The 12,962-nt window shown below is 47.1% G+C and overlaps 1 protein-coding gene across 1 annotated transcript in view; it reads left to right on the top strand.

Moving 5' to 3' along the window:
• COG4 (component of oligomeric golgi complex 4) overlaps positions 1–12,962 on the top strand; it is a 42,126-nt gene that overhangs the window by 13,623 nt on the left and 15,541 nt on the right. The window contains exons 7-12 of the mRNA XM_033218974.1: positions 171–328; positions 1,092–1,150; positions 6,166–6,299; positions 9,563–9,681; positions 10,241–10,407; positions 11,818–11,983. Of these exons, the coding sequence (XP_033074865.1) occupies positions 171–328; positions 1,092–1,150; positions 6,166–6,299; positions 9,563–9,681; positions 10,241–10,407; positions 11,818–11,983 (803 nt within the window). The remainder of the gene's footprint in view (positions 1–170; positions 329–1,091; positions 1,151–6,165; positions 6,300–9,562; positions 9,682–10,240; positions 10,408–11,817; positions 11,984–12,962) is intronic.

Consider the following 12,962-nt stretch of genomic DNA (forward strand, 5'->3'; position numbering starts at 1 on the left):
ATATTTAACATATTTGCTTAGCAACCCCTAGCATTGACAAGGCCTATTTTGTGTTCATTTCAGAAAGTGAAGCAGCCAAAAGGATTGAGCTAGACCCTTGGTTAGTCCCAGATGGAGCAAGTTTATTTTGTAGGAAGAATGCTACAACCCTCTTGCTTCCTCCCTTCTAGGGATTGCCCGCATTGTGGAGACACACCAACCAATAGTAGAGACCTATTATGGGCCAGGGAGACTCTATACCCTGATCAAATATCTGCAGGTGGAATGTGACAGACAGGTGGAGAAGGTGGTAGACAAGTTCATCAAGCAAAGGGACTACCACCAGCAGGTGAGCAGGGGAAGCTCCAGGTGGGGTTTGGTAGCAGCTTTAGCCAGGAACACTGAGTAGAATAACTTGGAGGGGAAACAGTGAAGAAAGGTGCAGACAGGAGAAAAATTAATGCTCAGCACAAACTGGCCTGCATCTTGCCCATTGCCAGCTTACCTTGGACTTGAGGTGTTGTCAAGATGATGATGGCCTCAGTTCAAGACCAAAACGGAAATAGAAAGGGCTTCCTGAAAAGAACACAGCAGAAGTAGTAGACCAGTTCTCTATCATGAAATGTGCAACAGTGCCCTCTGGTGATATAATGACATTCTATTTATTGAGGTCCTATTAAGTGTCCAAGTAATTGTCTCCAATTTCCCCCTTCATTCCTTAGATGTTAAAGATAACGTTTGCTTTTTCAGAACTTTATTATATTTTCCTTCTTTTGAGCAGAGAAATTAAAAGTACAACATAGAAATAGGAGTGGCCTCCTACAATTGTATTTCTAGAACTCCAGACTAGGAGACTATAAACAATAGTCTATTGGAACACCATTAGCATGACTTTTAAGCACAGTAATAGAAGTGAGTATTATTAGCATCCAACCCAAAAACAAATCTTTGTCCTGTCATCTTGAAAGCCCACTGCTGGTTGAAGGGAAGGTAAACCTGGTAAGCAAACTAAACCTAAACATTCTTGTATGCCAAAAGTTTGGAGTGACCAGCAAGAGGCCAATAGATGTGGGGGTGGGGAAGAATATTCTCATTCCTGTGGTATGTTGCAGTTCCGGCATGTTCAGAACAACTTGATGAGAAATTCTACAACAGAAAAAATCGAACCAAGGTAATAATCCTTCTCTTTTCTTCAGCCCACAACAGTTTGAATTGGTAACCATGTATATATAATTCAGACGACTCTGTTACAATGTGGTCTGTGTTTTTGAAATATTTTATCAATTACTCTTATTTTTCAGTGGAATGTATCATGAACAAAAGTATGTGTAAATAAAATGTGTAATAAATCATAATTAGCCAGGTGCAGTGGCTCATGCCTGTAATCCCAGCACTTTGGGAGGCCGAGGCAGGCAGATCACAAGGTCAGGAGTTTGAGACCAGCCTGGCCAATATGGTGAAACCCCGTCTCTACTAAAAATACAAATATTAGCTGGGCATGGTGATGCGCGCCTGTAGTCCCAGCTACTCGGGATGCTGAGGCAGGAGAATTGCTTGAACCCGGGAGGCGGAGGTTGCAGTGAGCCGAGATCTCACCACTGCACTCCAGTCTGGGTTACAGAGTGAGACTCCATCTCAAAAAATAAAAATTAAAATAAAATAAAATAAAAATCAGTACAATCACGTGTCATTTAATTACTGGAATTTTTTTTTTTTTTTTTTGAGACACAGTCTCACTCTATCACCCACACTGAAGTGCAGTAGCATGATCTTGGCTCACTGCAGCCCCTGCCTCCCAGGTTCACGTGATTCTCCTCCCTCAGCCTCCCAAGTAGCTAGAACTACAGGTGTGCACCACCACTCCTGGCTAATTTTTTATAATTTTAGTAGAGACAGGGTTTCACCATGATGGCCAGGTTAGTCTCGAACTCCTGACCTCAAGTGATCTGCCCACCTCGGCCTCCCAAAGTGCTGAGATTATAGGCATGAGCCACCATACCCTGCCAACAACTGGAGTACATTCTGAGAAATACATCGCTGGGAGATTTCCATTGTGTCAACATCGTAGGGTGTACTTAGCCTACTACACACCTAGGCTATATGATGCAGCCTATTGGTGCTAGGCTGTAAACCTGTGTGGCGTATTACTGTACTGAATACCATAGGCAATTAGAACACAATGGTAAGTACTTGTGTATTTAAACATATCTAAACATAGAAAAGGTACAGTAAGGCCGGGCGCGGTGGCTCAAGCCTGTAATCCCAGCACTTTGGGAGGCCGAGACGGGTGGATCACGAGGTCAGGAGATCGAGACCATCCTGGCTAACACGGTGAAACGCCGTCTCTACTAAAAAATACAAAAAACTAGCCGGGCGAGGTGGCGGGCGCCTGTAGTCCCAGCTACGTGGGAGGCTGAGGCAGGAGAATGGCATGAACCCAGGAGGCGGAGCTTGCAGTGAGCTGAGATCCGGCCACTGCACTCCAGCCTGGGCGACAGAGCGAGACTCCGTCTCAAAAAAAAAAAAAAAGAAAAGGTACAGTAAAAATACAGTATTATAATATTATGGGAACACTCTTGCGTATACCGATACAGTTTTTTTTCTTGTTGTTTTGGGGGTTTTTTTGTTGTTTTCTTTTTTGTTTTTTTGAGATAGGGTCTTGCTTTGTTGCCCAGGCCAGAGTGCAGTACAGTGGTATGATCATGGCTCACTGCAGCCTCAACCTCCTAGGCTCACGCAATCCTCCCACCCTGGCCTTCCGAGTAGCTGGGACCATATGTGTACACCACCACGCTGGGCTAATTTTTGTATTTTTCGTAGAGACGAGGTTTTGCCATGTTGCCTAGGCTAGTCTCGAACTCCTGGGCTCAAGTGATTCTCTCACCTCCCAGAGGCTTCCCAAAGTGATGGGATTACAGGTGTGAGCCACCATGCCCAGCCCAGCAATTCATTTTTGACCAAAATGTTCTTATGTAGCATGACTACACTTTTGAAGCCCCCAGAGTGACTCTCTTCCCTTCCCACAAAGGTGACTACTATCCTAAAATTTTAAACTTTTACTTTTTTTTTTTATTAGAAATAAGGTCTCTGTTTCCTAGGCTGGAGTAAAGTGGTACAGTGACGGAATCCCAGCTCACTGTGACCACCAACTTGTGGACTCAGGTGATCCTCCAGCCTCAGCCTCCCAAGTAGCTCCTGACTAGCTAGGATTACAGTCACCACTCCTAGCTAATTTTTTTTTTTTTTTTTTTTTTTTTTTTTTTGAGGCAGTCTTGCTCTGTTGCCCAGGCTGGAGTGCAGTGGCGTGGTGTGGTCTCGGCTCACCACAACCTCCGCCTCCCAGGTTCAAGCAATTCTTCTGCCTCAGCCTCAAGTAGCTGGGACTATAGGCATGTGTCACCACGCCCGGTTAATTTTTTTGTATTTTTAGTGGAGATGAGTTTTTTGTTTGTTTGTTTGTTTGTTTGTTTGTCTTAGACAAGAGTCTCGCTCTGTTGCCCAGGCTAGAGTGCAGAGTGCAGTGGCATAATCTCGGCTCCCTGCAAGCTCCACCTCCCGGGTCCACGCCATTCTCCTGCCTCAGCCTCCCATGTAGCTGGGACTACAGGCACCCACCACCTTGCCTGGCTAATTTTTAGTAGAGACGTGTTTCCCGTTAGCCAGGATGCTCTCGATTTCCTGACCTTGCGATCCGCCCGCCTCAGCCTCCCAAAGTGCTGGGATTACAGGCATGAGCCACTGCGCCCGGCCGAGATGAGGTTTTGCCATGTTGGCCAGGCTGGTCTCAAACTCCCGACCTCGGGTGATCCACCCACCTTGGCCTCCCAAAGTGCTGGGATTACAGGCATGAGCCACCATGCCCAGCCAATTTTTTAATTTTTGGTAGAGATGAGGGCTTGCTATGTTGCCCAGGCTGGTCTTAAACTTAATCCAGATCTCAAGTGATCCCCCTGCCTTGGCCTCCCAAAGCACTTACAGGCATGAGCCACTGTAATCCATCCAAACTTTTACTTTCTTTTTTTTTTTTTGAGACAGAGTCTTGCTCTGTCGCCCAGACTGGAGTGCAGTGGCACGATCTCTGCTCACTGCAAGCTCCACCTCCCAGGTTCACGCCATTCTCCTGCCTCAGCCTCCTGAGTAGCTGGGACTACAGGTGCCCACCACCACGCCTGGCTAATTTTTTGTATTTTTAGTAGAGACGGGGTTTCACCATTTTAGCCAGGATGGTCTTGATCTCCTGACCTCGTGATCTGCCCACCTCGGCCTCCCAAAGTGCTGGGATTACAGGCGTGAGCCACCACACCTGGTCATAGATAATCTTTATTCAAACCACAAAAGAGGCCAGGCGTTGTGGCTCATGCCTATAATCCCAGCACTTTAAGAGGCCAAGGCAGGAGGATCACTTGAGGCCAGGGGTTTGAGACCAGCCTAGCCAACATGACGAAATCCCATCTCTACTAAAGATACAAAAATCAGTCAGGTGGGGTGGCACATACCTGTAATCCCAGCTACTAATGTGTCTAAGGCATGAGACTCACTTGAACCTAGAGGCGGAGGTTGCAGTGAGCCAAGATTGCACCACTGCACTCCAGCCTGGGCAACAGAGCAAGACGAATGGCTGGGCACAGTGGCTCATGCCTGTAATCCCAGCACTTTGGGAGGCCGAGGTGGGTGGAACACCTAAGGTCGGGAGTTTGAGACCAGCCTGGCCAACATGGCAAAACCTCATCTCGGCTGGGCGCGGTGGCTCATGGCTGTAATCCCAGCACTTTGGGAGGCTGAGGCAGGTGGATCACAAGGTCAGGAGATTGAGACCATCCTAGCTAACACGGTGAAACCCCGTCTGTACTAAAAATACAAAAAATTAGCCGGGCATGGTGGCAGGCGCCTGTAGTCCCAGCTACTCGGAAGGCTGAGGCAGGAGAATGGCGTGAACCTGGGAGGTGGAGCTTGCAGGGAGCTGAGATCGCGCCACTGTACTCCAGCCTGGGCGACAGAGCAAGACTCTGTCTCAAAAAAAAAGAAAGAAAAGAAAATAGTCCAGGCGTGGTGGCTCACGCCTGTAATTCCAGCACTTTGGGAGGCTGAGGCAGGTGGATCATGAGGTCAGGAGATGGATACCATCCTAGCTAACACGGTGAAACCCCATCTCTGCTGAAAATACAAAAAATTAGCCGGGCATGGTGGCAGGCGCCTGTAGTCCCAGCTACTCGGAAGGCTGAGGCAGGAGAATGGCGTGAACCTGGGAGGTGGAGCTTGCAGGGAGCTGAGATCGCGCCACTGTACTCCAGCCTGGGCGACAGAGCAAGACTCTGTCTCAAAAAAAAAGAAAGAAAAGAAAATAGTCCAGGCGTGGTGGCTCACGCCTGTAATTCCAGCACTTGGGAGGCTGAGGCAGGTGGATCATGAGGTCAGGAGATGGATACCATCCTAGCTAACACGGTGAAACCCCATCTCTGCTGAAAATACAAAAAATTAGCCAGGCGTGGTGGCGGGCACCTGTAGTGCCAGCTACTCAGGAGGCTGAGGCAGGAGAATGGCAAGAACCTGGAAGGCGGAGCTTGCAGTGAGCCGAGGTTGTGCCACTGCACTCCAGCCTGGGTGACAGTGAGACTCTGTCTGAAGAAAAAAGAAAAGAAAATAGGCCAGGCGCGGTGGCTCATGCCTGTAATTCCAGCACTTTGGGAGGCTGAGGCAGGTGGATCACAAGGTCAGGAGATCGAGACCATCCTTCCTTATGCGGTGAAACCCCCATCTCTAGTAAAAATGCAAAAAATTATCCAGGAGACTGACGCAGGAGAAATGGCGTGAACCCAGGAGGTGAAGCTTGCAGTTAGCCGAGATTGCGCGACTGCACTCCAGCCTGGGCGACAGTGCGAGACTCCATCTCAAAAAAAAAGAAAGAAAGGAAGAAAAGGAAAGAAAAGAAGACACACCTCCCAACCTTTTATTTAGGTCTGGCAGAATTTTAGGGAGTGAATGATTTAGGTGAAACAGGTAAATGGAAAATGTGGTTGACACCTATCTCTGAATCTAATTGGACCAGCTGAGCTAGGAGGGCCATCTGGCAGAGCTGTTCCTTATGGGCCCAGTGGGGAGGGGGAATTCAGGACTCTGTTTTCCCTGTAGCTCTTGTGTCTAAGGGAATCCACTGTCCTCCTGTTCCTTCTGCTCCATGTGTCTCAGAGAACTGGACCCCATCCTGACTGAGGTCACCCTGATGAATGCCCGCAGTGAGCTATACTTACGCTTCCTCAGGAAGAGGATTAGCTCTGATTTTGAGGTGGGGGACTCCATGGCCTCAGAAGAAGTTAAGCAAGGTAAAAATATTTCCCGTATTTCTGGGGAGGGTTGAGATATAATCGGCAGTGTTTCTTAATAGTTAAGCCACAGATCTCTTATTAAGGAAACAATTGGGACTTTTTAGCCCCTGGTGGTCTGTAGACAAATTGACTCCCAGGAGGAAATCTAAGTGTACTGGATTTTAGAATTGGACTAGATCTTTGAGGCCATCTAATCACTTTACAGATGAAGACACTGATGCCCTGTTTTAAATTGTATAGATATAAATTATACTTCAGTAAAGTGTTTTGTTGTTTTGTTGTTGTTGTTTTAAAAAAAAACAAAGTACTTAGGTCAGGTGCGGTAGCTCACATCTGTAATCCCAGCACTTTGGGAGGCCAAGGCGGGTGGATGTCAGAGTTTGAGACCATCCTGACCAATATGGTGAAACCCCATCTCTACTAAAAATACAAAAATTAGCTAAGCGTGGTGCCATGCACCTGTAGTTCCAGCTACTCAGGAGGTTGAGACAGGAGAATTGCTTGAACTCTGGGGGTCAGAGGTTTCATAGAGCCGAGATCACGCCACTGCACTCCAGCCTGGGCAACAGAGCCAGACTCTGTCTCAGAAAAAAAAAAAAGGGTATATAATGTACAGGAATCCTCCTATCCCTTTCAGTCTCCCAGTTCCCCTAGTCACAATTTTTCAAGGAATAATTGACATTGATAAGAAAGGGGGCTGGGTGCAGTGGCTCACACTTGTAATCCCAACACTTTGGGAGGCTGAGGCAGGAGAATTGCTTAAGCAGTTCTTTTTTTTTTTTTTTTTTTTTTTTTTTGAGACGGAGTCTTGCTCTGTCGCCCAGGCTGGAGTGCAGTGGCCGGATCTCAGCTCACTGCAAGCTCCGCCTCCCGGGTTCCCGCCATTCTCCTGCCTCAGCCTCCCGAGTAGCTGGGACTACAGGCGCCCGCCACCACGCCCGGCTAGTTTTTTTTGTATTTTTTAGTAGAGACGGGTTTCACTGTGTTAGCCAGGATGGTCTCGATCTCCTGACTTCATGATCCACCCATCTCGGCCTCCCAAAGTGCTGGGATTACAGGCTTGAGCCACCGCGCCCGGCCTGCTTGAGCAGTTCAAGACCAGCCTGGGCAACATGACAAGACCTTGTCACTATATTAAAAGAAAAATTTTGTCTGGGTATGGTGGCTCACGCCTAATCCCAACACTTTGGGAGGCCGAGGAAGAAGGATCACTTGAGTCCAGGAGTTTGAGACCAAGCCTGGTCGACATAGTGAAACCCCATCCCTAAAAAATTCAATTCAATTAAATAATAAAAGATAAACACTTTTTTAAAATTTTGTAAAGGTATGCTGGAGTCCAATTTCATTTACAGATTGACTCACTAGGTTTTTAAGATAACCATTTAATTCCTGCTGGCTACTAAAGTAAGAGTTAAAGGGAAAAAAAAATCCTGCTGGGCAAATATATGCAGGGTTCTTTGGACTGGGGACTTGAGACCCACCCAGCATCTGTGGCATTCCGCATGGCTTGTGCCAATAATACGTGGCAGGGGCATTACAGAATCAGTGTATAAAGGAAATTGTTTGCTCATTTGGAGTTCGCTTGTTGATGTCAATGATGACTATCATTTGATCTTAGCCAAAAGACCGAGAAGCAATAATGATGACTATCACTGTTCAGAGCTATGCTGCCCAATACATAGCCATTCATGAATTGAAATTCAAATTCCAATTTAATTACAATTAAATAAAATTTTAAATCCATCTTTCTCACCTCGATTCTGGGGAAAAAAAGAATTTTAATAAATAAAAAGATTCAGTTCCTAAGTTATGTTCATCACATTTGAAGTGCTCAATCGCTAACATGACCGATGGCTACTATATAAGATAACAGATACGGAATATTTTCTCTTTTCTTGTTTGTTTATTTTTTGTAGAGACAGAGTATTGCTGTATTACCCAGGCTGGTCTCAAAACTCCTGGACCCAAGTGATCCTCCCACCTTGGCCTCCCAAAGTGCTGGGATTACAGACGTGAGCCACCACACCTGACCAAAATATTTTCATTATCACAGAAATTCTGTTGGACAATACTGGTGTAGAGAATGAAATATTCTATATCCAATGTATTTTTGTCTTTGCCATGGAAACTTAATATCTTTTGACTCCTGTTAATTAATCCTAAGGGAATAATGGAAAAGGAGTAAAAAGTTTTTCGTACAAAAGTATTCACTATAATCTCCAATTATTGTGATATTCTGTTATCTCCAGTAATGTCAAAACATTTGGAAATAACCAGGTGTCTAAAAATAGAGTGGTTCTTTTTCTCAGTTTCACATGAAACAACATAAAAGTTAAAAATAAGGCCGGGCACGGTGGCTCATGCCTATAATCCCAGCACTTTGGGAGGCCGAGGCGGGCAGATCACCTGAGGTCAGGAGTTTGAGACCAGCCTCAACATGGAGAAACCCTATCTGTACTAAAATACAAAATTAGCCAGGCGTGGTGGTGCATGCCTATAATCCCAGCTACTCGGTAGGCTGAGGCAGGAGAACTGTTTGGGCCTGGGAAGCGGAGGTTGCAGTGAGCTGAGATCATGCCATTGCACTCCAGCCTAGGCAATGAGAGCGAACTCCGTCTCAAAAAAAAAAAAAAAAAAGTTAAAAATAAAAAAGAGGCCGGGCGCGGTGGCTCAAGCCTGTAATCCCAGCACTTTGGAGGCCGAGACGGGCGGATCACGAGGTCAGGAGATCGAGACCATCCTGGCTAACACGGTGAAACCCCGTCTCTACTAAAAAAATACAAAAAACTAGCCGGCGAGGTGGCGGGCGCCTGTAGTCCCAGCTACTCGGGAGCTGAGGCAGGAGAATGGCGTGAACCCAGGAGGCGGAGCTTGCAGTGAGCTGAGATCCGGCCACTGCACTCCAGCCTGGGCAACAGAGCGAGACTCCGTCTCAAAAAAAAAAAAAATAAAATAAAAAAAAATAAAAATAAAAAAAAATAAAAAAAAATAAAAAAAGAGTAGTTTTTAAAATGTCGATTATGCACCTGATGAAATGCCACATAGTCATGAAAATAAGGTAGGTGAAAACATGGAAAATATTTATGATATACTTTTTTAAAGCAGTATTCAAAATTGCTATCTGTATCATGATTATAACCATGTAAAATATGTACATATTTGAAAGAAAGACTAGAAAGAAACCTGAAAAAATGAAAAAAGTTGCTCTGTTTCCCTTGGGGAAAAAAAAAATGAGTATTCCTTTCTTGGCTGTCCCCTAGAGCACCAGAAGTATCTGGACAAACTCCTCAATAACTGCCTTTTGAGCTGTACCATGCAGGAGCTAATTGGCTTATATGTTACCATGGAGGAGTACTTCATGAGGGAGACTGTCAATAAGGTAGGACATAGGATGCATCTCTTGGAAATGGGACTTCCGGTCCAAGAAGCCAGGCTGAAGGAAATGCCTGAGGCATGTCATGTTTTTTGGTCCCACTTCAAGAATACTCTTGCATGCAGATTGAGTGGTACCACTTTGTATGGTTAGAGAGCATCTTTGGAGTTGTGCTCTTTGTATACCCAGCTAGGACCTCCTTCCCAAGAATTACAAAAGAACAGCTCAGCTCTCCAGGGAACCCACTTGTTCTCTGCCTCCCTGAAGGTTTGTGGGTAAGGAGCCTCAGGGAAGTAGGGCCTCTGCAGATGTCTTACACCCCCCCCAGGTAATGGATCTCTGCAGGGCTAAGGCCCAAAATATTTAATTTGTTCACCTAGTGACCAATAGGGAAGTGAGCTATTTTGACAAGGAGGATGCACATGAGTCCATGACCAGAACACACCATGTTGGGAGAAACATGGAGAAGGTACAGAAAAGGGAGCAGAGCTAGGGCCATCCAGAATCATCTAGAAGATGACATGCACAACTGGGACCCTCAGTGTTGACTTTGCCTTTTGGGTAGGCTGTGGCTCTGGACACCTATGAGAAGGGCCAATTGACATCCAGCATGGTGGATGATGTCTTCTACATTGTTAAGAAGTGCATTGGACGAGCTCTGTCCAGCTCCAGCATTGACTGTCTCTGTGCCATGATCAACCTCGCCACCACAGAGCTGGAGTCTGACTTCAGGTACAGTTGACTCCCTTTCTCCTTTCTAGGCAGAAAGGCCCTTCCTGTTGATTCCTGAGGCCCATTTGTTTCTGCCCTTTGTCCTCATGATTCTAGTTAAGTTCTATACAGGACATAAGCTCCTATCCCTAAGATGGTATCCTTGGCCAGGCGCGGTGGCTCAAGCCTGTAATCCCAGCACTTTGGGAGGCCGAGACGGGTGGATCACGAGGTCAGGAGATCGAGACCATCCTGGTTAACATGGTGAAACCCCGTCTCTACTAAAAATACAAAAAACTAGCCGGGCGAGGTGGCGGGCGCCTGTAGTCCCAGCTACTTGGGAGGCTGAGGCAGGAGAATGGCGTGAACCCGGGAGGCGGAGCTTGCAGTGAGCCGAGATTGCGCCACTGCCCTCCAGCCTGGGCGACAGAGCGAGACTCCGCCTCAAAAAAAAAAAAGAAAAAAGATGGTATCCTTGGCTCCAGGAAGCTATTGATCAGCCATATGTCTCATGGGCCAAATTTCTGTTCCCTGGACTAGACTGAAGGAGCTATGGGCCCTTAGACGGAGGAAAGAGAACAGGCAGTTCAGATGAATAATACCACCACTAGGTACCATTGTTACAGGCCCAGCACTATGCTAACCTCCTGCTCTTTTGAGGTCCTAATAACAACCCTATAGGTAGGAACTATTAGCTCTGTTTTATAGATGAGGAAACTAGGCTTTAGGGAGATTGCATCCTCGTCAAAGATCCACCACTTAGGAGTAAGAGGTGGAATGCAGAACTGAGTGACTCAAAACCTGTTCTCAACTCCTACATGGTACTGCATTCACTAAGCCGCACAGCTTTTTTTTTTTTTTTTTTGAGACAGAGTCTCGCTCTGTCGCCCAGGCTGGAGTGCAGTGGAGCGATCTCGGCTCACTGCAAGCTCCACCTCCCGGGTTTACGTCATTCTCCTGCCTCAGCCTCCCAAGTAGCTGGGACTACAGGCGCCCGCTACCTTGCCCGGCTAGTTTTTTGTATTTTTTAGTAGAGACGGGGTTTCACCGTGTTAGCCAGGATGGTCTCGATCTCTTGACCTTGTGATCCGCCCATCTTGGCCTCCCAAAGTGCTGGGATTACAGGCTTGAGCCACCGCGCCCGGCCAGCCGCACAGCTTTGTTGGAGTGCAGTGGTAATGGCTAAAAGCCTCATAAGCGATGGAGATTGGCCAGTCTCCTCTGTATGTTCTTGTCACATCAGTGTCCTTGATGGGGTGCTGTTTACTTTCACACCCTGGCTCCTCAGGTCTCCTACAGTGGTCTTAAGGACTGGTTATACCCCCTAAAAGGGCACCCTGTGCTGCTGCGTCAGGGTGGTGGACACGGGTCTTTCTGTCCTGGTGGCCAGGTTGAGCACTATCACTCCCTCTATACCATCCTGTCCCCCAGGGATGTTCTGTGTAACAAGCTGCGGATGGGCTTCCCGGCCACTACCTTCCAGGACATCCAGCGCGGGGTGACAAGTGCCGTGAACATCATGCACAGCAGCCTCCAGCAAGGCAAATTTGACACAAAAGGCATCGAGAGTACTGACGAGGCGAAGCTGTCCTTCCTGGTAGGTACCCCACAGCTCACGAGCTGGGTTGGTTTATCTTGAGAGGTTACAGTATGACTCCTCAGCCACAGTATAGTTGGCCTCTAGCTAGAGACCTTTCCTCCAGTATCTATATAGAAGAAAAATTCCTCCTTTAAGGGAAGTTCCTCCTAGAAGGTTCTGAAACCATTTGTTACTCGGGGATGTATTCTGAACAGCCTGAGCCACAACAGCGGCTGGGCTGCCCAGCTGTCACCTAGCATTCATTCCCCAGAGTGCTGCCCAGCTGCTCAGGAGCCCACTGAGTGTCAAGCTTGGCTTGCATCTGCCACAGAACCAACTGCACCATCTGTGCCAGGCCACCAGACTGCTTCTCTGAGGAGAGGCCCGCAGCATGGGCAGGCGCCAGTCCTTCAGGCCTGCCAGCACTGCTCTACTAGCACATGTCTCAGGCTTTCAATTCCTTTGGAAAGGAGGCCTTATTAAAGCCCTTTGCTACCTGGAATGACAGATGTGATAAAGCAGCAAGCCTTGCCGTTGTGTGGAAAGGAGAAGCACAGGATGAAAAGATTTGTACAAAGCAAAAACCAGTTTATGATGAGCCAGAGAGAATACAAATGAGTCCTAAGCTCAGGATCAGGCCTCTGGCACATGCTGTCTTAGCATGCACGGGAGTAGCACAGTCCACGGTCCATTCTGCTCCATCCCCCACATTGGCCACACTCTGAGTCTTGACTCCTGAGGCTCAGAGCCTGAAAGAAACCTCTAGTAGCAGAGCTGTCATCTGTAGTCCACAGGTGGGATTGGATGCAAAAATGTTCACGTGCATTTTTCTGGACACAGGGTCCTTAGCTTTTATGACACTTTTTTTTTTTTTTTTGAGATGGAATCTTGCTCTTTTTCCCCAGGCTGGAGTGCAATGGCGTTATCTTGGCTCACTGCAACCTCCGCCTCACAGGTTCAAGCGATTCTCCTGCTTTAGCCTCCTAAGTAGCTAGGA

This window comes from Trachypithecus francoisi, unplaced genomic scaffold (assembly GCF_009764315.1).
Source record: "Trachypithecus francoisi isolate TF-2019V2 unplaced genomic scaffold, Tfra_2.0 Lachesis_group10, whole genome shotgun sequence".
Lineage (NCBI taxonomy): Eukaryota > Metazoa > Chordata > Mammalia > Primates > Cercopithecidae > Trachypithecus > Trachypithecus francoisi.